The following is a 24856-nucleotide window of genomic DNA, read 5'->3' on the forward strand; positions in this document are numbered from 1 at the left end:
AAGGGGGAAAAACAGACACAGAAGATAATGGACTCAGAGATACAGAAGCTCAGTACATTGGGACTGTGAGGCTGTCACTTGTCACCTAGAGAGAAAGATCTGATACCACCTCGGAGTCGCCCTTCCCTGCAGTTAGGGGAGGGGCAATAAATACAGACACAGAAGCTGCACATCGGGCTGTCAAATACCACAGTGACTACCTGGGGGCAGGAAAGGGTCACTTGCATGAATCAAACCCAGGCTAGTCAAGGGTTTGGAAACAGTCAGTCTGAAAAAACTTTGTGCCGTTGTCCAAGTGCTACTCAGCTATGTTTTCTCTGGAGCTAAAGGTCACCACGGGCTCCTTCTGTTGGCAGGCTCCAAACACAAGTGGATTATTTTATCAGCTCTCTAGCAATATCTTATCTACTCACACACCACTCCAAAAGGACTTTCCCTCCCTGTTTTGTTTGGAATGCTGCAAGTTCTTAAGAAAACCGGTGCCCTTTCCCTTCTTCCTGGCTGCTTTTCAGTGTCAACCTTTGGGTTGTGGGGGCAGAAAGGGGCCTATATTTAAACTCGCTAGACATTCATTACCACCCGACAGCAACCTTAGGGAAGCCTGCCAAACCCTGGCGGCTGGGCTTGGCTCTTCAGAAGCCCCTGGGATGGATAAAAATACAGATTCCAGAGCCTGGTGCTGTGGCCCACACCTATAGCCCCAGCTACTCAAAAGGCTAAAGCAGAAAAATGGCTCCTTGAGGCCACAAGACCCAGGCCAGCATGGATGACAAAGCAAGGATTCCATGTAAAGGGGGGAAGGGGGCAGTGCCATAGCTCAGTGAGCTCAGTGAGCAAAGGTGCTCCCCCGGTGACCCGAATTCCATCCCCAGGACACACACGGTGCAGAGAGGACCAAACCCCACTGGTTGTCCTCTGACCTCCACTCACGTGCTGCGGCCCCTGCACACTCCCCAAATTAATACACACACACACACACACACACACACACACACACACACACACACACACTTTCTTCAGTAGTCCCCAATCCTGGTTCATCCAACACCAGCTGCATCTTTCACGCCATCGAAGTTCAACCCCAACGAGATCAAAGTCATGCCCCTGAAGTGCACAGGAGGCATTCCAGTCCACATCCACCTTGGCCCCTAGAGTGGTCCCCCTGGGTCTGTCTCAAAAAAAAAAAAAAATGGTGATGACGTTGCCTTGGCAACAAGTGATTGGGAAGGTCTAAGGATGACAGTGGAAGTGACCATTCTGGACAGACCCAGATCAAGGTGGTACCATCTGCCTCTGCCCTGATCATCAGAGCCCCTGAGGAACCACCAAGAGAGAAAGTAGCAGAAAAAAAAACATAAAACACAGTGGAAATAACACTTTTGAGGAGATTGCCAATACTGACCAACAGATTCTTCACCAGTTTCGTTTTGTTGGTTTGGTTTGCTTGTTTTTTGTTTTTGTGTGAGGCAGGTTTTCTGTGGGAACCCACAGAGGCTTGCTAGTGTCAATTTACTCAGGGTCAGAGAGTCTGAGCTTGCTTTACCCAGTAGAGCTGCAAATTGGGATGATCTGACTATGGGCGTGGTTACCAGGTGTTTGGAAGGGTCTACACTTGGCTGTACGGTGTGCTTTGATTTTGCCTGAGCTGATTCCCCTAGACGGTGATTCAGGGGACAGAGAGCTGTCTGTCAGTCTGGGACCAGAACAGCAAACCAAGGCTCAGGGTTGCCTTCAGAGCAAGAGGGTGCTTAGTCACTGCCCCCTTAGTGACCACACATATTATTTGGTTTGAGTTGGGTTTGCAGGGGTTGAAGGTCATTCTTTGTCCCCTGTGCTTCTCTGAGGCTACCTGCAAGCGGCAGCACGCTTCTGTCATGCCCGTAGTGACAGGCAGGGGTGAGGCACGCCACTGTGCCTACCGATCTTCAAGAGCTGTGAAGTGCTGTACCACACCCCTACCTTCCTTAAACCCAATGGTCAGCCGGTCCCGGCTCCTCAACTTCAAATAAAGACTAGCTTTTGGAGTTAGGCATGGCGGTGTATGCCTGTACTCTCAGTGCTTGGAAAGTGGAGGCGGGAAGACCAGCCCTGGCTATGTAGTGAGTTCAAGGACAGGCTGGGTACAGGAAGCCTTGTCTCAAAAGCAAACAAACAAATGAGCACTTGGGGCTTTCAGCAATTTTTAGAATCTTTTATTTGCCATGCACTCCCCTCCTTTTCTCTCTCTGCCCCTCCTCCCTCCCTCCCTCTCTCCCCTCCCTTCTTCCTTCCTTCCTCCTCCCCTTTCTTCCTTCCATAAATAGTCTCCCTCCACGCTGATGACTTAAGCAAAATATGTAAATTACTCCTTACAAATTACCTTAACAAAGCCAAATGCTAAAAATGTCTACAGGGCAACAGTATTTAAAAAAAAAAGAAAAGATGCCGGGCAGTGGTGGCGCACGCCTTTAATCCCAGCACTCGGGAGGCAGAGGCAGGCAGATCTCTGTGAGTTCGAGGCCAGCCTGGGCTACCAAGTGAGTTCCAGGAAAGGCGCAAAGCTACACAAGAGAAACCCTGTCTCGAAAATAAAAAAAAAAAAAAAAAAGAAAAGAAAAGAGACAGGGATTTAAGACATGAGCATAAAGAGCTGGGGTGGGACTCGATGGTAGAATGTCAGCCTAACATCCCTGAAGGCCCAGGTTTGATTTCCAGAAGCGGGTATCGAGGATTAGATCTGTTCTGGATGTGGTGGCAACACTCAGGTCACAAGTTCAAGGCTATCCTTGGCTAAATATTAAGACCCTGTCTCAAAGATAAAAAGAGCAGAGTTCAGGCCTGTAGTTCCAGCTCTTGGGAGACAGGAGGGATTAGAGAGGTACATGGTGAGTTTATGGTCAAGTGAGGCTACATAAAACACTATCTCAAAACAAAATAATAATGACAAATTAAAAAATTAAAAGACTTGGATTTAAAAATTGTGGCTGTAAATGTTTCTACCCCAATTTAGCACAAAGCACATATGTATAGTTGTATTTGTCCTCTCGCTTAAAAAATGAAATATTGCCTGATCAGATTCATGCCCAGTCCTCTCCCCAACTTGGCAGAACTGAGTTCGCCATTGTCCGCTGAAAGCTGAGAACTCCAAGACCTGCAGGAGGCAGACTGACAGGAGCTCAGGAGGAGACCTGCAGGAGGACAGACAGACTGACAGGAGCTCAGGAGGAGACCTGCAGGAGGACAGACAGACTGACAGGAGCTCGGGAGGCTGGTGTGCCAGTCGGTGTTGCCAACTTGATCCAAACCTAGATGTAGCTGAGAAGAGGGACCTCACTGAGGAATTACCTCCATCAAACCAGCCTTCAGACAAATCTTGATTAGTCACTGATGTGGGAAGGCCCAGTTCATTGTGGGTAGTCTAACCCCTGGTTGGTGGTCCTAGGACTTATGAGATGGCAAGTGGAGCAAGCTGTGAACAAGCCAATAACCATTATTCTTCCATGGCCTTTGTCCTGACTCCAGGTTCTTGCCTTGAGTTCCTGGACTATGACAAGAAAATGTAATATTTTTCCTCCCCAGTTGTTTTGGTTACGTCCTTATCACAGCAACAGAATATACATACATACATACATGAGGTGCAGCCACCAGAACACTGAGCAAGTCTGGCTACCTGAGATGGTGTTACTCTACCATAATTATTACGATCCAGTGACATAATTGCTACATTCCAAGGCCTGAGACCTAGTCCAGGGAATGGAGAAAAAGCTTATTAGCCAGATCAGAGGTACACGAGGAGAGAAAGGCTTTTTGTCTTCTGTGAAAAAACTCTTAACACAAGCAATGTAACCCCAAATGCCTATGGCGACTAGACAGCTGTGTAACACTGGTAGATACAGATATCTAAGTAGCACTTAGTATGTGCCAGGCTGCACACACATGAACCCAGTTCCTTTTCACATAGCTGTGAAGTAAACTATTATACACCCCATTTTCTTAGGGAAGGAAAGTGAGGCCACTGGAGTTATGTAATTTGGTTATGGTCATGCAGCTAAACTAAGAAGAGGCAGGACATACAGCCAGGAAGCCCCACACTTGAGTTTGGCTCTGCCCAGTGTCTTCGGTACCCTCGGTGCTTGTAGATAAAGAGGTCAGGAGGATAAGGTCACCACAACTGGCAAAATTCCATCTAGTCTACCTGAGGCATGAACTGTCCGTCTCCCCATCTGTCAAGAAAAGACAGAAGTACATACGTTCACAGAAAAATCTCCAAATTTAAAAAATAATCCATTTTATTTTAACCCTCTGTAGTTCAAACAAAGCAGCATCAGACTTTTCTGAGCTTGGAGCGTGGTCACAGCTGCCTCCTGTCTGACCAAAGGTCCCTGTGGGATTGTGGGTCTAGAGACCAGAGGGAGTTCCTCAATGAACAACAGCTCCTTCAGGCCCACTGATATGAATAATTAATTTGTTTTAGCATTGCTGCCCACAAAGATTACCAACAAGCCCAACATTCAGAAAGCAACTCGATGCCCTTCTAAGACAAAGAAGACAGGCATGGGAGACTCTAGGGGACCTTGGGGAGCCCCATCATGAAACCTGGTGGGGCTATCTGTGTTCAAAGGGGACAGTGGATGCTGGCCTAGCCCGTGCGTCTGCTCTGGTCTAGTTGCCTCAGTGAGGCCTGAGTGTCTGCAAGACTCATTAGAGCTGTGACATGCTGTGGCTTTCACTGATGTCAGTGGGAGTGGGCTCCGGATTCCTCAAGATGCTTTAAAATAAGACAAAAAGGCACAATTATGCAGCCAAGCGAAGCCACGCCAGCTGCATACAAAGCAGGGCCTTCACCATAATAGGATCACAACCCAACTAGACCTTGTGGAGGCCTCCTGGATGGGCTGCTGCTGAGAGGCATCTGTAATTGGATGCTTCATTGCTCCAGCTCTTAGATGATTCAAAGTGCAAGATTTCCAGAAGCCTCAGGTTTCAGTGAAGAATATGACCAGGCAACATGATGAGCATAATCCTATTTTTCACCCTTGCAGTTTATTTCAACAATGCCCATGGCCACACTAGTGATGGCAGTGACGAGGTTAACCAGCCTGCAACGAGTGTCTGCTGTATGCCAGGCACTGTCCAAAGTGCTTCATAAACACATACTGATTTGTACACTCTTCACGCAACTTAATGAGACATTGATTTTTGTATTAGTGTGGTTTCCATGGTCTACAGATATATACACTAAGACACAAAAAGGCCAAGAAACTTACTCAAAGACACACAACAATTATGTGAAAGAGCTAGAGCTTGCATCTAAGTAATACAGCCCCAGATCTTGATTATTACACCAATGACTATTTGCATTTACACATCTCTGACTGTAAGTCACACCCTGTGCCACTGGCTCTTTGTACATTATTTCTTTAAAGTGTGTGTGTGTGGGGGGGGTATTGGGAATCAAATTAGCCCCATACCTGCTAAGCAAGCCCCTACCAACTGAGTTACATCCCCAGGCTTCATTTAATCTTTGCAACACAAAATGAGGTAAAAATCATCCCTATTGTTCAGAAAAAGAAAATATCTCTATAGAGAGGTGATGTAATCTAGCTAATGGAGCAAACATTACATACAGCAGAGGCATGGCTGTAAACTAGTGCATCCGTTACACGAGGAATAACCTACTTTGGCTCACAATCTCAGAGGGTTGCAGCCCATCATAGGAGGGCACCGTGGAGCATCTTAATCCAAGACAACATGGGCTTATACAGCTGTTCATAGAGCAATGAACTGAGAAGCAGCAGGTGATGGGGAACTAAGAACCCAATCATAATCTTCAACGACCAGCCCCTAGTGACCTGCTTCCTTCAGCTAGGACCCACCTCTTCTTTTTTTTTTTTTTTTTTTTTTTTTTTTTTTTTTTTGTCTGTGTTTGATTTTGTTGTTGTTGTTTTGTTTTGTTGAGACAGGGTATTTCTGTGTAGCTTGGCTGTCTTTAAATTCACTCTGTAGACCAGGCTAGCTTCTAATTCACAGATATCTGCCTGCCTCTGCTTCCCAAATGCTAGGATTAAAGGCATGTATTACTACCACCTAGCCAGGGGCCACTCCCCCTTCACCCCGAGACAGGGTTTCTCTTTGTAGTTTTGGTGCCTTTCCTGGATCTTGCTCTGTAGACCAGGCTGGCCTCAAACTCACAGAGATCCACCTGGCTCTGCCTCCCAAGTGCTGGGATTAAAGGCATGCGCCACCACCACCCAGCCAGGGCCCACTTCTTTCTTAACTTTTTTTTTTTTTAAGATTTATTTATTATGTATACAATGTTCTGTCTGCATATATGCCTGCACTCCAGAAGAGGACGCCAGATCTCATTATAGGTGGTTGAGAACCACCATGTGGTTGCTGGGAATTGAACTCAGGACCTCTGGAAGAACAGCCAGTGTTCTTAACCTCTGAGCCATCTCTCCAGCCCAGGGCCCACTTCTTAAAGGCTCCACAGCATCCCCAAACAGTGCCACAAGCTAGGAAACAAAAGTTCAAAACGTGAACTTGTGGGGGACATTTCAGGTCTGCGCCATAACTCAAGTTCCTCTGTCAACCTCACAAGTTTCAGAGTCCCCAATCACTTAACTTACTGGATTTCATAAAATTTGTGATTGGAAAATCATCAAGTCCAGTCACATTGTTTCAGATCTACAGTCTGAAGAATTAATAGTTAGTGGTGAGGGCTGAAGATGCCACTCAGCTGGTAGAGCATTTGCCTAGCACGCATGAAGCCCTGGGTTAGATCCCTAGTAATGCACAAACCAGGCATGGTGGTACATGATGGTAATACCAGGACTCAAGAGATACAAGCAGAAGAACCAGAAGTTCAAGCCACCCTTGGCTACATAACAAGCTTAAGATCAACTAAGCTCCATGAGGAACTACTATTACCCTCCACACACCCACACCCACACATACACACACCAACAAAACAAAGTTCTGGGCTGCCAGTTGAAGGATGAATAAGTCACCTGACTCCTCTCCAACTGCCAAGGCCACTAGCACCACTTTAAAGAACTACAGACCAGACAGAGTAAAAGATGTTTAATAGTTATCATAAGTGATAAACAAAAAAATAATAAAAGAAAGTATATGTGTATAATATATACTTTGAATGATAATGTAGTGAGCAGTCCCTAACTTACAGATTAATAGCTTCATACTTTTGTTTACAAGTCTGTTCTTTATGATTAGAAATAACAATGCAAGGGCCAGACAGTGGTTGTGCACACCTTTAATCCCAGTGCTAGAGAGGTAGAGGCAGGCAGAGTTCAAGACCAGCTTGGTCTACAGAATGAGTTCCAGGATAACCAAGGATAACAGAGAAACCCTGTCTAAAAAAACAAAATAAACAAACAAAAAGAATGAATGATGTAAGCAATAAGAACATTGCCCAAGATGACTCCAAAAATCTACAGTGGGTATGGTAATGCACACCTTTAATCCCAGCACTTCAGAGGCAGAAGCAGAACTCTGTGAGTTTGAGGCCAGCCAGGGGGATATACAGCAAGATCCTGTATCAAAAAAAAAAAAATCTAATTACCAGACAAGGACCCCAACACTTGCATTGCACATCTGTAGTTCTACCACTTCCAGATGTGTGGGATTCCCAGGGAAATCATACTTCTCAGCAAGCTGGACAATGGGCACTTGGGTCTTCCATTCTCACTAATAAGCAATATACCAACAGACCCATGTCAAGCTAAACAAAACAGATTTGTATGGTTTTAAATTCTAGGATCCTTTTCACTGCTAGGGATTTAGTGATTTTTGTATTTGGAGCCATGGGCCTTGACATAATGGCTTGACAGACTCCTTTAAACAACACCAAAACTTAGATCAGGGCTGGAGAGATGGCTCAGAAGTTAAGAGCACTGGCTGCTCTTCCAGGGGACCAGGATTCAATTCCCTGCACCTACATGGCCGCTCAAAACCATCTCCAGTTCCAGTTCCAACAACCTCTTCTGACCTCCCAGGCACATAGGGATATGGCGCAAAACATATATGCAGGCAAAACACTCATATACATAAAAAAAATTTTATTGCTGGGTGGTGGTGGCGGCGGCGGCGGCGGCGGCGGCGGCGGCGCATGCCTTTAATCCCAGTACTTGGGAGGTAGAGGCAGGTAGATCTCTGAGTTAAAGGGCAGCCTGGTCTACAGAAAGTGTTCCAGGGCAGCCAAAGCTACACAGAGAAACTCTATCTCAAAAACAAACAAAAATCCAACAACTATATATATATATATACATATATATATATAAATGAAAATGTTACATTATATACACATGCACACACATACAGCTATCAGAATACTTTATTAATGCTTATAATTGTCCCAGTAAATTACTGAATGAAGCCGCAGCAACTCAAGACTGCACAGCAGCACTGGCCTTGAGTCCCAGCCCTAGGAAGCTGAGGATGTCTTGAGCCCAGGAGTTTGAGAACATCTTCATAACAAAGTGACAACACGGTGAAACCTTGTTTCAAAAGAGAAGAAAGAGAAAGAGAATGGGATAGGGTTGGGTAGAGAGGCTGAACTGAGAGAGAAAAACAGTTTAGCCGTTTACTTCTAACACGATTTTTCACATTTGTGAGGCTCATCTCTTACATATATGTTCAAGCAGCCAGGGAGCCCATCCATCACATTACAGAATCCTGTAATCGCAGTGCTTGAGGTCAGGCAAGAGAATCAGGAGTTCAAGGAAACTTCCAGATGCAAATGTATTCTGACCACCAAGTTAACATCCCAGCAGCTTTAATTAAAAGCAGGAACAGGTATATAAATAAATTAGAAACTTGGGGGCTGTAAAGCCTGGGAAGGGTAAAATAAGAAAAATCCACCACAAATCAGGCATGATAGTGCACACCTTTGATCCTAGTATCCAGAAGGCAGAGGCAAGTAGATCTCTGTGTGTTCAAGACCAGAGTGGACTACATAGCATGTTCTAGCCCCAGACGATACGATGAGACCATGTCAAAAGAAATAAAGAAGAAATTAAAGGAAAGAAAGGAAGGAGGGAGGGAGGGACACGGGGAGGGAGAGGGAAGGAGGGAGGGAGAGAGGGAGAGAGGGAGGGAGGGAACAGAAAAATCCACCACAGCTCTTGAGTAGTACAAAAGATGAAGAAGAGAAGATGTAGATGAAGAAAAAGGTAACAATAATAAAGAGAGGGAAGCCAGGTGATGTCACATTGCCGTGATCCCAGAGTTTAGCTATACAGTTTGGGGCTAGCCTGAGCTGCAGGAGGAGGGGGAAGGGGAGGAGGGAAAAATGGGGGAGAGAAAAATTAAAAGGTCTTTTAATTCTTAGAGATCAATAGCCTGCTGAGGTATTCCAAATCCCACCAAATCCTCACTTGAAGGGCTGGAGAGATGGTTCAGTGATGAAGAGCATTGGTAGCTCTTCCAGAAGATTGGGGTTCAATTCCCAGCACCCACGGCAGCTCACAACCATCTCTAACACTAGTCTCAGGGGATCCAACACCTCCTGATCCTTCCCCAACAGCCACCAACTGGAAACCAAGTTTTCAAATGCCTGAGACATATACAAGACAGCTCCTTCCAACCATCGCACCATCCATAACACATAAAAATAAAAATAAATAAACAGGGTCTGGGTAGATGGCCCAGCGACTAAGAGCACTGGCTACTCTCTCTCTTTACAGAGGATCAGGGTTCAATTCCCAGCACCCAAATGGCGGCTCACAACTGTCTGTAACTGCAGGGAATCCAACAACACCTTCAGGCCTCCTTGGGCACCAGACCCTCACCAGACATACAAGCAGACAAAATACCAGTACCCATAAAATAAATCAATTAAAAATAAACCCTCACTTGAAAATACACGACCAGTAGCTCATGCCTGCCATCCCAGCACCAGGAAGGCAGAAGCAGGAGAATCTTGAGTTCAAGTTTAACCTGGGCTACATAGTGAGACCCTGCCTCAAAATATGTACACCCACCAAACAAACAAACAAACAAAAAAACACAATCATTTTTCTACTTGTTCAACAAGAAACGTTACCTCAGCACTGTCTAAGAGGCAGGAATACCACCATTAAAAGAACTGACCTGTGCATGGAGGGTGGGGAGGGTGACAGGTCACTTAAAAACAATTTATATAGCTGCCCTGATATACCAGTGTGCAAAGTTCAGGGGAGGATGGTAGAGCCAACCCTGGGCTGTTTTCCAAAAGCCATTCCCTGTTCCGTTTCCCCTGATCAGCCTAGGCAGCTAAAGATGGCCATGTGACCCAGCTTGGCCCAACAGTGCGACAATAGGAGTTGTTAGGTAAGACTTCCATGAGCACTATCACTATTTTTTTTTTTTTAATTTAGTTTTGAGACGGGGTCTTCCTCTGTAGCCCAGGCAGGCCTAGAACTCACGGAGACCAATCCGGACTGCTCGGATTACGGGCACAAACCACCATACTTGGCTCCATTCTTAGAGAGACAATCAGTTAGAACAATCAGCCTGAGTCCTTTGCTCCCTTTTCCTCCCCAGATCCCAAGCACACACAAGGTAATACAGCATATACACATTTCAAACTGTATGTCACAAGCAAGAGAACGAACTTCTCACTGTAAGACACCGGGAGGCTCTGAAACAAGAGGCCCGGTTGAGCCCCTGTAACCCACCAAGAAGTCCTTGCAATGGGAGGAGGACGAACCCCTAGCCCATCAAGCCACTGTAGGGAACCCAGTGGCTGCTGTTAACAAATTACAGCACACAGTGACTTAAAATAACACCAGCTTAGCTGGGCGGTGGTGGCACACATCATTAATCCCAGCACTTGGGAGGCAGAGGCAGGTGGATCTCTGTGAGTTGGAGGTCATCCTGGTATAGAGAGTGAGTCCCAGGACAGCCAGGGCTGTTCACAGAGAAACAGTGTCTTGAAAAACAAAAACAAAAACAAACAAACAAAAAATAGCACCAACTTATTGTCTTAGAGTTCTGCACCTTGGAAACCTGAGGAGGTTCTTACTCTGTAGCCCAGGCTAGCCTAGGATTTACTGGCTAACATGGAGGTGCCGGCAGCACAAGTCCCTTTCTGGAGACAGGAGGAATCATTTCCTTGCATTCTGTGGCCTCTAGAGGCTACTTGCATTTCTTGGCTAGTCACCTCTTTCTTCACATTCAAAGTCAGCAGCAAGGAGCTACATCACCCTGACCTCTTCAGCCTGCTCCTCCCAAGTTCAGTGTATGATCTTTGTGACTGGGGTTGGAGAGATGGCTCAGCGGCCTCTCTTACAGAGGACCTGGCTTCAGTTCCCAGCACCCCCATGATGGCTCTGAACCTACTGTAACTCCAAGGGATCTTCTTTCAGCCTCCACAAGCACTACACATCTAATATATATATACATACATATATATGTATGTATGTATGTATGTATGTGTGTACACACACACACACACACACACACACACACACACACACACACGGCAAAGCACTCATACACATAAAATAGAGATCCTTGTGAGTATACTGGACCCACCCAGATCCTCCAGGATCACACACACACACACACACACACACACACACACACACACACGGCAAAGCACATACACACCTTCTGGACCCACCCAGATCCTCCAGGATACACACTCACACAACACACACACACACACACACACACACACACACACACTTCCCAAAGTCCCTAGATTATATGCAAAGTCTCTTTGTTATATACAAGGGTCCAGGAATTAGGATGTAACCCTCTTTGGGAACCACAATTTTGCCTGTCATGACCATTGTGGAAGTGTAGGGCAATATAGTTATATAAGCACTGTAGAAGGAAGCTTTCAGTTACTTGAAGCCAGGTGCATTTTATTTTATGTGTATGGGTGCATGCATGTCTTCTGTGCACCACATGCATGCCTGGCACCTGTGAAGGCCAGAAGAAGACATTGGACCCCTTGGAAGTGGAGTTCCAGACAACTGTAAGGCACCATGCAAGTGCTGGGACTGAACCCAGGACCTCTGCAAGAGCAGCCGGTGCTCTTACCTGCCAAACCATCTCTCCAGCCCCTCAAACATACTCTTAACTGACAGCCAGGTCCTGGTTCCACATAGGGGAGACAAAGAAGACTTCACAGAGCAGGGAGCCTCCTAGCCTAGGCTTGAAGGATGGATGGAAGTCTGTCCTAAAGACAAGGGAGAGGAGCATCCAAGACAAAGACAGAGAGAAGAGTGTGTTCAGTGTTGGGAAGTCCAGTGCTGCTGGGCATACAGTGTGTATGTATGGAAGGAAAGGGGGTTCCCAGAGAGCCTTGTAAAAAGCCTCCGATCTTACTCTGTGTGTATGAAGAGCCACTGTGCATTGGGAATAAAGGTACAAATTTTGACTTGGGACTATACAGCAACCATTTACCTTTAATGTGAATGTAACCTGAGGCTGGAGAGGAAAGGGTAGAGGCAAACCAAATGCCCCTTGAGGTAGTTTGGGTTTGGATGATGGACCTCTAGCTCCTCATAAACATTGAGCACCTCCCATGTGGCCAGGCACTGTTATCCTGAAGCTACAAAACCCAAAGCATAGGTCAGAACAAGGTCTCCTGTCGGCTTGACAACCACAATCCAAGGCATAAATGATGTTCAAGGGAGGAGCCTCATGTTTGGGAGGCAATACCTGCCCCCAAACCTGAAACACAGACAGGCAGGGAAGGGACCCGGAAGAATTAAGGCAGTCTCACCCAAAAGAAAGGGGCTCCAGGGTCTGCAGAAATGGGTGACTGACGAGGCCAACAGCCTCCCTTTAAAAATATTTATTTTCATTCTTAATTATGTGTGTGTGTGGGATGTGCACATGTGAGTTTAGGTACCCACAGAGACCAGAATAGGGCTTCAGATCCCCTGGAAATGGGGTTACAAGTGGTTGTGAGCCACCTAACATGGATGCTAAGAATCAAACTCGTGTCCTCCGCAAAAACAGACATTCTTAAGCTCTTAACTGCTGACCTGCCCAACAGCCCTTCTGTGTATATGTCACTCAAAAGAGAGCAAAAAGTCCGGACGCTTCCCCACATATCAGGGTTTTTTCTTTTAATTATATTTTTTCTTGAGACAGAATCTCTTGTAGCCCAGCATGGCCTCAAATCAAATATAGTATATAGCCAAGGATGACCTTGAAAGTCTGGTCCTCCAGACTCTACCTCCTTAGTGCTGGGATCACAGGCCATGCATCGTGACACTCCATTTAACACTTATCAAGCGCTGGGAATCGAACCCAGAGTCTTGTGAATGTTTTACACACTCTACCACCTGAACACCATTCCCAGCCTCAGACCAGTGTTACCTGTTTTAAATCATTGCACATGCCAAATGAAGAAATGGGATGGTAGGGTTTGAGGTTTAAGCCTGTGCTCAAAATGTTCCCAAGTCCTCCACAGGATAAAAAAAAATCTGAAAATAGAGGATGGTGGTAATTTCATAACTTTGTGAATGTTATAAAATCCATCACTGAATGCAATAGAGGCCAATTTAATAATATATGAATTCTCAATTTTAAAAAAAGTAATCCAGCACTGAGAAATCTTGGGTTGGCTAGTTAACCCACTGGAGACAGTTTCCTCATCTGTAGAATGAGAAGAGTAGTGTATCCTTCTCTTTTTCTGTTTTCTGCCGTCCTGGGAATTGAACCTAGGCTCTCTTGCATGCTGGGCAAGTACTCTGCCACTGAGCTATAACCTCAGCCTTCTTTTCCTTTTGAGATAGAATTTCATTAAATTATTCAGGCTGAAGCCGGGCAATGGTGGCGCACGCCTTTAATCCCAGCACTCAGGAGGCAGAACCCGGTGGATCTCTGTGAGTGTGAGATCAACCTGGTCTACAGAGTGAGTTCCAGGACAGGCTCCAAAGCTACACAGAGAAACCCTCTCTCAAAAAAAAAAAAAAAAAAAAATCAGGCTGACCTTGAGCTTCTGATCCTCCCACCTCAGTTTTCCGGGTCGCCAGGGTTTCAGGCTTGTGCAGTAGAGTACTCCTTAGATTGCTCTGAATACTAACCATGACAGGAGGAAAGCCAAAACAGTAGGTGCTAAGTCTATTTTAGTTCCTCCTCTCCCAGGTGCCAACAAACCTTTAAAGCTATCTTTTGCTCAGCAATCACAAGACGTGCTTCGAGCTCCAGGCAACCTTCCTCCAGACAGTCTAGTCGCAGGCAGATGAGAGCAGGAATCAAACAGGAAGACAGGATGGGGAACGAACGAAGGAACGAAGGAACGAAGGAAGCAGACTCTCACGGAGACACTGAAGGCTTTCTCTGCAGCTACGTGGTGCAGAAATGACAAGGGAGAGTCCCGTGACAGAAACAGCTACGGGAGAAGCAGTGGGGGGGGGGAAGCAGGTGGGCACTGAGACTTCTACTCAGAACTCGTGTTTGGTATGCAAACAGAGTTCAGTGTCCAAAATAGACAACCGGGCTGCAACACAGCTCTGATGCTTGGAGATGGTTCACGGTCCACCCTCAAAACCAGACGGGACCCAAAACACCACACTTTTCTAGCATAGAAATAAGTCGGGGAAGTTTTTATTGTTTTGTTTTGTTTTGTTTTACCCTGAGCTTCTCACTTGTGACCACTATAAAAATCCACCAGGTGCTTTTCTGGTGCCTGCCATATGCTCAGCCTTGGGAAAGATACTGCTGAGAGGAAGGGACCCTGGTCCCTGCCCTCAAGGAGCCAGCCAACCCCTTGGCTTGAGAGCGATGCTTCAGAGTATCACAGGCACCATGCCTTGCAGAGAGAGGAGGTTCTGTTGTCATTTGTCCACGGGGTCAATGAATTAATAGACGGCATAATAATAAACACAATTGTGCAGTGTGGGATCACTCTAAGAACTACAGGCGGGATGGAGTCGTTGGACAGACTTGTGCCAGAGGCCGCTAGCTGCCACTCACTATCTATTCTTCCATTTTTCCTGGTAACAGAGACTCCATTTGATTTGAGAGGGCTGTATGCCCATATAAAGTACTCCATTTCCCAGCCTCCCTGGGAGCTAGAGGTGGCTGATGTGATTTTTAAATCAGAAACTGTCTAGAGAGGTTCTAGGCAAGTGCCTCAAATAGTAGACCCAACAACTGCCACTCACTCTTTTTCCTGTTCTGGAAATTCTTGCCGGAAGCACAATGTGGATCTCCAGGAGCCATGCTGAACCATGATACAAAAAGATCAAAAAAGCCTGACTCCCTGATAATTAGCAGTCATACCATCTCTACAGGGCTTACTTATGGAGTTCTTTCACATGAACTCTCATCTTGCTGAAGTACCAATTTCAGATTTTATCCTATTTAGCAAACTTGTAGCTTAATCAATACAGGTTCTATGGAGGAGGCAGGCCTCAAAGGATTGATTTGGGGAATAGTCGGCATGCATCTCAAATGCCAGAAAGAACACATGAATAAGCAGCAGCAGCAGCAAGAATGTTAGCTGCAGCAGCAGCAGCAGCAGCAGCAGCAGCAAGAATGTTAGCTGCAGCAGACAGAAGAGAGCAGGAGCCACAGACATCCCAGGTGGTGGCTTTGCAGATGTTTGGGAATAGAGAGGGACCAGAGACCACAAACAACCAAGATAGCTGGTCTCCTCTGAAAGAACGACACAATTACAGACAAAGTAAAAACAAACAAACGCAGAGACATGAGAGCTTCTTTCTGTGAAGAGATGCAAATATGGGCGTGTAGCTCAGGGACAGAGTGTTTGCCCAGCATGCACCAGGCCCTGGCTTCCATGCCCAACATGGAAGGAAGAGAAGGAGGGAGGGAGGGAGGCAGGGAGGGAAGGAAGGAGAGACAATGGGTTAGAGAGAGAGAGAAAGAAGAAAAGATGTAACTACAAACCCAGCTCAGCCAACCAAAAATCTCTGTAACCATCTCAGAGCTGCTAAACACCGTGTGTCCAGTGCTGTGCTGTGTGACTTCCACACACCATCTCATTAAGGCATCATAACAAGTCTAGGCTATACTATTATTGCCATCTCCATCTCATAGACGAAGAACCTGACGCTTTGAGAAAGTCAGAGTTGTCCCAGGGAAGTATCACAACCCGGAAGCCCTGTCTGCTGTCCAGACACATCCTCTTTTTCCAGACAAGGGAAGTGGAGTTTGTTTGTTTTGTTGTTGTGAAGATATTAAGGTGTGTGTGTGTGTGTGTGTGTGTGTGTGTGTTCCATCCCTCCAGTCTTAAGAGAAAGTGTTTACACCATTATTTAAAAGACAGGAAAGTAGGGTCTGAAAAGAGCACTTACTGTTCTTACACAGGACCTGGGTTCAGTTCCCAACTCCCATATGACGGTTCACAACAGTCCTTAACTACAGTTCCAGGGAATCCTATGCCCTCTTCTGGTCCCATGAGCACCAAGCATGCACACATACACTCACTCTCTCTCTCTCTCTCTCTCTCTCTCTCTCTCTCTCTCTCTCTCTCTCTCTCACACACACACACACACACACACACACACATACACACACACACACAAAACAACAACAACAACAACAATCCTGATGTATGACAGAAGGATCTAGAGGCAAATACAAAACAGTATTCACCAGAAGAAAATCAGACCAGAGGAACCACAGTTTCAAGGCTGGTTGCACTTCCTCCTGGTATAGAAGGGCATGCTAACAGGACCCACATATTAACGATGAGGGTAAGATGGTGGAGGTGGGTAGTGGAGGGAGGCAAGCCCCGGAGAGCCAGTGACTCAACTTTGTCAACTTTGGTCACCAATGAACCATGACAAACCACCAATGCGTGTGTCTTAGGCAGTTTTGTTTTGGAGGTAAGGTTGATGACACAGCACAGGCTGGCCTGGAGCTCATGATCCTCCCACTGAGCCTCACAAATGCTAGGATTACAGGCATGTACCACCACACTTGGCATGAAATGGTTTTTTAATATCTCTCCACAACAGGAACTATAACAGAATTATTTTATTATAGCTACCGCTAAAAATTCAATTTGAATTAAGTTATTCAGACACATCACTGAATGCAAGGAATTCTTCTCAGAGCAACAATCTCATTAGTCATTGCCGGAAAGTGGGGGGTGCGGGGAGACAGACACTGTCAGATTACTAATGAGTGAGGTAACATGAGAATTTCAGCAGGAAATGCATTTTCCATGAAGATTAAAAATAAAAGGTCTCCAGCAGAAGCCAGCAGACCCCGACAGCCAGGCCTCCAGGTATAGAAACCAGACCCTGAGTTGGGTTAGCTGTGGTGCACACCTTTAATCCCAGCACTCAGGAACCAGAGGCAGATGGATCTCTGAGTTTGAGGCCAGCCTGGTCTATAGAGTGAGTTCCAGGACAGCCAGGACTACAGAGAAACCCTGTCTTGGAAAACAAAGAAAAGAGAAAGAAAAAGAAAGAAGAGACCAGGCCCCAAACAGCATGGTATTGCAGGCAGAATGCCACGTGCCACCTTTGTGGACAGACCCGTGTCCCAATGCCAGCTCCATAAGCTTCCTACACAGCTCTGGCTGGCTCCTTTAGAGCCTTAGCTGGCCACCTATAAGGTGGACGTCACCATTACCATCTGCAGAGGTGGGTGGTGCTGAGGCTGAGATGGCTGTTCTGTCACCTGGCCTCTCAGAGACTACAGCTTTAGGGTAGATTAGATTCCTGGAAAAGGCCGTGGACACAATAGAACGGTCCAGATCTGACTGCAACCCTCCTCAGGATCCTGAGCATGACCTTGAGGTTGCTTTTAGGGTCCAGGGTTCTCACTTGTCTGAGACAGACAGGAACACAGGTCAACTCAGGATTTTCTTCTGGTCTAGGCTCTTTTTAAATGTATTTTACTTCATTTGTTATTATGGGGTTCCAGGATCAAATGCAGATCTTCAGGCTTCCATAGTCAGGTGCAAGCACCTTACCCAGTAAGCGCTCTCTCTCCAGCTCACATTTCTTCTTTAGAATGTTGTTTCTTTTTATGAAACATGCTGAGCCTGGAGACCCCAAACTCACGCCCCTCCTGCTTTAGCCCCCCCCCCCAAGTGTTGGGATTACAGGCACGTGCCCCTGTGTCTGGTTCCTTGCTCAGGATTTAACAGTAGTCACCCATTAGAAAGTTGTTTCTTTATCCAAAAATCAAGGTTTCTACCCAGCAAAGAGACAGCAAAAATGATGAGGGTGGGCTGCCAACCTGAGCAGTTTTAGTCCTGAACACAGCTTGCATGAAGCAGGACCTTCATAAATGCTCGCTGAGCAGGACAGACGGATGGGTGCATGAATGGACAGCCAAGGGCCAACAAAAATAGAGAAATAGAGAGTACTTGGGGGCCGGACTATAGCTGTGGCAGGTGGCTTATTTAGTATGTACAAGACCCTGGGTTCAATCTCCCATCTCAGAAGCAAAGGAAGGGTGTGTGGAGAGAACTTGTCTCCACTGAGCAAAATTTAATGCAAGAAGGAAATGCCACCCATTTACAATATTAATGATATTTACTTTGATATTTGAACTGAAGCCAGAATATCAGATAAATAGTCTCTCTAACAGTCAAAAGAATGCTGGATATGGAAGAGCCACCTCTGAGCTTTGTTAGAAGGGCAGCATTTGGATCCACAAGGAGTGCAGACACACAGAGGAAACCACAGACTGCAGAAGGGACTCATGAACCCTGGGGACAGAGCCGTTGAGTCCGGGGCAGGGGTCGTGCAGAAGCATGCTAGCACAGGAGGGAAACCCCAGCCTCCATTTGAGGATATTCAGCTGTATGTGCCCAGGACTGGCTGGCCACTGAGGGGAAGTCTAAAATCTAGCATGTGACCTGCTACTTTACAAGGCCCAGTTCACAGGAGCCCCATAGGTAGGTGCCAGCCCTGAGAAGTGACCCAGCTTCTGATGATCTGGAGTCTGGTAGGGACTTCAGTGATAATGAAGGCTATAATGATACACATAGACTTCATGGTCATAAGTCAAGTGTGCTATTAACCCATTTGAAAGGTTCCTAGTTTCCTGAATTCAATCTTCACAGCTATCCTGGAAGGTACTAAAATTTGTAGCAAGAAGCTTAGCATTTGTTTGAAAGCGTGGACTTGGGAAACAGACTGCCTGGGTTCAAATCCTATGCACTCCTTTTGTACGCTGAGTGATTGGTGGAAGATCATTTAAGCTTTCTAAGCCTCAAGACTCTCATACATAAAGTGGAAACAATGGTAGTTTCTGTGTCATGAGGCTGTTTGTCATAAATTAATTACTAGACATAAAGTGCCCAGAACAGGGGCTGGCAAAAGTAAGCCATGAATACTATGCTTCTCATTGCTGCCTGTGAAACAGGCTGAGACTGCAAAGGCCAGTGACTTGCCCAGGACCTCACATCTATTAAGAGAGGAGCCAGGCAGACTCAGGTCTAACTTCACAGTACATATGGCCCAACACATCAGATTCTGCTCTGCCCCTCCCCCTCCACTGGTGCCTCTGCCCTATGCCAAACCCCAGTACTAACCATGTTATCATGGCCCAGACTTTTCTCAAACTAGTCAAGGCAATAAAGATGATCAAGGAAAGATGCCCAAAGTGAACTGGCATGCCTATTAATTAAACTCTGATTTTATCCTCACATGTGAAGAGAAAGCCAAAAGGTGTACAGGTTTATGGGTCTGCTCTTTACTTAATAGAAAATGTCCCTTTTCCATGAAGGAGTGCCCCTTAGTTTTGTTTTTTGTTGTTGTTTGTTTTTTAAGATTTATTTATTATGAATACAGTGTTCTGCCTGCATGTATGCCTTTATGCCAGAATAGGGCACCAGATCTCATTGTAGATGGTTGTGAGCCACCATGTGGTTGCTGGGAATTGAACTCAGGACCTCTGGAAGGGCAGCCAGTGCTCTTAACCTCTGAGCCACCTCTCTAGCCCGCCCCTTAGTTGTTTTTTATATGCTACCTCAGGTGTTTCCTTAAAACCGTGTGGCTAAGGCAAAGCCTTCTATATTATCCAATAAAATCTGACCTACAGTTAAGTCCTCTGGATACAGATACGGGTGTGGCCACTGGTAGAGAGGGAGAAATAACACAAAGGGCCAACCCAAAGAGGCTCAGAAGCCAAGGTTAATGCCCTACCCTGTTGCCTGGAAGCTTCTAGAAAGGGTCATAGTTGTGCTAGGAAAACAAAGATGTCCTATAGCAACCAAGCCATCTGGGATGTAGAATATTCTGGAAGTAGAAAGTTTCATAGAGTCAAACTGAAGAGCACAGCTTGTAGCAGTAGTCAGTTAATATACCCACATGCTCATTACATTCCCAGACCTGTTCAAAGCTCTTCAGAGAGGGTAGCCCATTGACTCCTCATAGCAACGGTATGAGGAGGGCCCATTTAACTGATGGAGAAAATAAGCCACAGAACAGTCAGATAATTTCTCCCTCTATCACACAAGCACCATGACTCAGAGACCATGACTTTCTTGTTTTCTAAATCAGGTCTTACTTTGCAGCCTAGGTTAGCTAGGAACTCTCCATAGATCCTCCTGCCTCAGCCTTCTGGAGTGCTGGGATTACAAGAGTGTGCCAACACCCCGGCATACAAATTACCCGACCATTTACATGTCACCTAAACAAAATTTTAGAGCAATGGTTCTAACCGTATGTAATGCTTTCTCACGTTTCCTCCCTCCCTCCCTCCCTCCCTCCCTCCCTTCCTTCCTTCCTTCCTTCCTTCCTTCCTTCTTGCTTTTGGTGCTAGGGGCTGAACCCAGGGCCTTGAGCATGCTAAGCATGTATTCTCTCCATGAATCACGAATTCACTCCATTTTTTTTTTCAATTCTGTTCTATCATACTAAAAATACATCCCATCACTCTGAGGGCCAGGCATGGTGGCACACACCTTTAATCCCAGAGCCCAGTAAGCAAAGGCAGGCGGACCACTGAGAGTTCAAGGCTCTCCTGGTTTATATAGTGAGTGCCAGACCAGCCAGAGCTGCACAGTGAGACCCTGTCTCAAAAACAACAACAAAACCCAAATAAACATACCACTCTGGGCCAGTGAGTGAGATGGCTCAGCAGATATGGGCATTTGTCAGCAAGTCTGAGGACCTGAGTTCTGTCGTTGGGACTCACATGATGGAAGGACAGAATCACAAAACTCACAAAAGCCATCCTCTGCCCTTCCCACATGCACTGGGGCACAAGCATCGCCCCCCTCCACACACATACAATAAATGTAAAAACACCCCCCCATTCAACAAACACTTCTGGGAAACTCAGTATATGCTAGACACACTCGTATAAATGAAGACACAAAGATTTCCTCTGTTCCTACAGTTCCCATTTCACCAGGGACTGAGCTGGAATCCAGGGAAAGATATTGGATCCACATACAAAATAGTGTCTGAGGAGCTAGTTTAATGAGAACCATAGGAAAAGCAAGCAAGGATGACCTCACAATGCATCCACTGCCTGAGAACCATTTTGCAGTGGAAAAAAGATGCCTGCTATTGATTTCTGGAGTGTGCTGTTACTATGCACATGTATGTATATGTTTCACTGTGTGTGGCATACACATGCTTGCATGTGTACGTCTTCCCTATGACATCCGAAGAAGGAAGGCAGGATCTCCACCTGCAGCTGTGCAGGGGTGGTGGTACTGAGGGGTGTTCCTATACAAGTTTGCCTTGAAGACAGCCTGGAGGGATTTGGCTTTGGCATGCCTAGCCAAAGCCACTGGTGCTAGACCACGTGCTCTGGAGTCTTTAGTCCAAAGGAAAGCGAATCCTTTCATCCCTGATCTACCCTGAGGAGCACCTGTGTGGTTAGCTCCAAGCCTGCGTATCAAGGTGCAAAGAACAGACTGCTTGCAGAATTAATAATCACTCCTGAGGAAAATCCAGAGCCCTGAGCACACCTGACAGAGTGACGGATGTGGGTCTCGGGAGCGGTGGGACAGACGCCAACTGTAAAGCAGCTGAGGAGGGCATTTGAAACTTGGCACCAGAGGAAAAGCTTCAACCCTTGCTTTAAAGGAAAGAGGAACATAAAAATGATTACTAGCAGGGGTGGCAGAAGCATTACCTATGGGAAAAGCGGCCAATATCTGCTAATGAATAAGTGTAATTGATCAAAACAGATGACTTGATGGATCTTCCAAATGGGCTTTTAGCAGAGCGGGCAGTTTTTCATTCAAATGCAAACTCACCCAGAGAAGACCTAATAATGGAGATTTTGGAACAATCCCAGAATCTCTGGTATGTCTCCCCCACACACACACCACCCCACTCACGGAGCAAGGAGGCATCTTAAGTTCCTTACCGCAACTCAATCAAACCAGACACCAATGTATGCTTTCTGCATGCCTGAGGAGACCCCAACAGTCTGGAGATTCAGCAAAGGGGCGGTCGCCTACCACCCCACGGCCGATAACTAGTTCTCCCTACCTAGTTCTTCTCCCTGACCTAAGAAGAGCTGGGCAGCCTCATTAATTCAGGCATTATTTATTGAGCACTGTGATGACCACAACAGGATAAAAAACAGCGGAGACCTGACCCCGTTTCAAGAAAGAGGGCAGATGGGAGGAAGCCAAGGGCAGGGGACACCAGCGAAGGTCTCAGGTCACCTGCTTGAACACATCCGAGATTCAGTTCCTTATCAGGTGAAGGCATTGGATCAAACAGGCTCCCGGAACCAGGCTGGCTCGAAACTGGGGTTCCAAGCCTTTCCCTCTTCTCGGGCTCCTGGGAAGCCAGCTGACCCAGAGCAGCTTTCCTGGAAAGAACAGTCCGGTCCACAAAGAGGAGCCTTAGGCACCTCTGGAGCGAACTAGGCCCCCAGCATGAGACGCAGGCTGGAGACAATACAAGCCAACTTCAGAGCACTTAGGGAAAGATTCAGACTTCCACACCAAGGAATCTCGGGTAAGTGGGGGACCTCTGGAGTTTCCGCAGAGAGTACCATCGGGGTGGTGCAAAGGACTCTCTGAGGACTGAAGACCAAGGTCTGGTCAAGTGCGCCTTCCCGTCACCCCCTGCACAACCATCATGCTCATTTTCATAAACTCACCCGAACCCCAGATTCACTTGGCACGCTCTTGTACCTAGAGAGGGGGGTACGCCTACCTGCGGAAAAGCCGTCTTCGTGGTCTGAGCTGTTGTGGCTGCAGTCACTGCCTCTCTCGGGCGAGCTGTGACTGGGCGAGTCTCGGTCCGGCACGCGCAGGAACCTCTTGCGCCCCCATTGGGCGAGATGCTCCCGCGCCCCGCGCTTGGGGGGCTCATCCTCCGCCTCCAGCTGCTCCAGGTCTCGACTCCGCCGGTGGTGCCGCCAGCCTCCGGCGATCAGGTGCATCCAGCGGTGGGGGCTGCACGGCCGCGCCGGCTTCTCGGCCTCGTCGCGGGTCCCAAACCGGTAGGGGGCCACAAGTAGATGGCCGAGGACGAATTTCTCATTCAAATCCACCATCTCGAAGTCGTGGTCACTGCCGTCGCCTCCGTCATCCCCACCTGAAGCGTCCGGTTCGCCCTCCTCCGAGCCCCGCCCTGCACGGGTCCCGGAGGACTGCTCCTCTCCGGGTGCGGAGGACCCGGTGCCATCGTGGCCGGGGGACGCACAGTCCTCCCGGAGCCCGAAGAGCAGGCGAGGCTGCACCAGCTGCTGGTGGATGGCGGCAGTCAGGCTGCGCACGGCGCCTCCACCCTCCACCACCCCGGGCCAGGCAGGAAGGTCCAGGCACACGTAGGGGGATGGCTCGGCTGTCATCACCACCTCCGGACCGGGGCGCGCGGGGCCTGGGGAATCGGGCTCGCGGCTCGCTGCACCCTCCTCCTCCTTGCGCGGTGGCGGCGCGAGCAAGGGCCCAGCTGGCTCCTGCTCCTCCACGGAGGCTCCCCCGCCGCCGCCTCTGTCTCCGCCGCCTCCGGCGTCCCCGCCCTCCGGCCGGCCGCCCGGTAAGTCCATCTTCTCTCCAGCCAGGGCCGCCTGCAGGTACCAGACTTTGAACTTCTCCTCAGCCAACACCTGTTGCAGCCGCTTCAGGTTGAGTTTGCAACGCTCGAGCTCGCGCTCCATGTCCGGCACCGACTCCAGCCTCATGACCGGAGCTTCCTCCCCGGGGAACTCGGCCTGCCAGTGGCGTTCGAACTCCTGCGGGTCCCACATCCCGGCCGCGCCGTCGGGCCTCCCGGGCCCGGCTCCTGTGCGCCTCGGCAGGCGGAGGTGGCGCCTGGAGCTCTCTCGGAAGCGCGCGCTGTCGCAATCGCCTGCCCCTCGCTTCGGTGCCTGGAGGAGAAAAAGAAATAAAGTTTTTCCCCTTCCGCCCTCGTGCCTTTTTTTTCCCCCTCTTCTTCTTCTTCTGGGTTTCGCCTCCTTGACGTAAGCAGCCACCCGGGCCGCGGGGGCGGGGGCCTGGGGCCGCAAGCGCCGAGACCGCTGTCCGAAGCCACTCGGCTCGGCCCCGGTGGGCTCGGGCACGCGGAGAGCCGCGGCGGAGGCGGAGCCTCGGTGGCGCAGGGCCAGAGCCTGCGGGCGCGCCTCGGAGCCGCGCGGGCAGCCTGGCGAGGGCTACGGCAGGGCGGACCGGCCTGGGCTGCCCATCTCAGAGGAGCAGGCGCTGCCCGCCGCTCGGCCGGCTCGCAGCCTCCGGGATGGCCGTGTTGCGCAGCTCCAGCCGCAGCGCGCCGTCCGCGCCCCCTCCCTGCACCCAAGCGCGCGGCCGGGCGGGAGCGGGGTGGCTGGGGAGAGGGAGCGCGCGGAGCGCCGTGGGTCCCGGCCAGCCCTGTCCCCTCGCCCCCCAGCCCTGTCCCGCTCTCTCTGCAAGCTCTCCAAGACCCTGCCTTGGGTCAGGGAGGCACCCTGGACTAAGGAGAGAAAGAGGCGGGAAAAGCGATTTGGCAGGCTCCTCTGGGCTGCCCAG

At 48.2% G+C, this 24856-nt stretch overlaps 1 protein-coding gene across 1 annotated transcript in view; it reads right to left on the minus strand.

Moving 5' to 3' along the window:
* Window positions 1–24223, minus strand: part of Abr (ABR activator of RhoGEF and GTPase) — a 199107-nt gene extending 174884 nt beyond the window's left edge. Inside the window, exon 1 of the mRNA XM_037200611.1 lies at window positions 23064–24223. Coding sequence (XP_037056506.1) covers window positions 23064–24102 — 1039 coding nt within the window. The 5' untranslated portion in view covers window positions 24103–24223. The remainder of the gene's footprint in view (window positions 1–23063) is intronic.
* Between the last annotated feature and the right edge of the window lie 633 nt (window positions 24224–24856).

The sequence above is a fragment of the Peromyscus leucopus genome, chromosome 8b, assembly GCF_004664715.2.
Source record: "Peromyscus leucopus breed LL Stock chromosome 8b, UCI_PerLeu_2.1, whole genome shotgun sequence".
In the NCBI taxonomy this organism is placed as follows: domain Eukaryota; kingdom Metazoa; phylum Chordata; class Mammalia; order Rodentia; family Cricetidae; genus Peromyscus; species Peromyscus leucopus.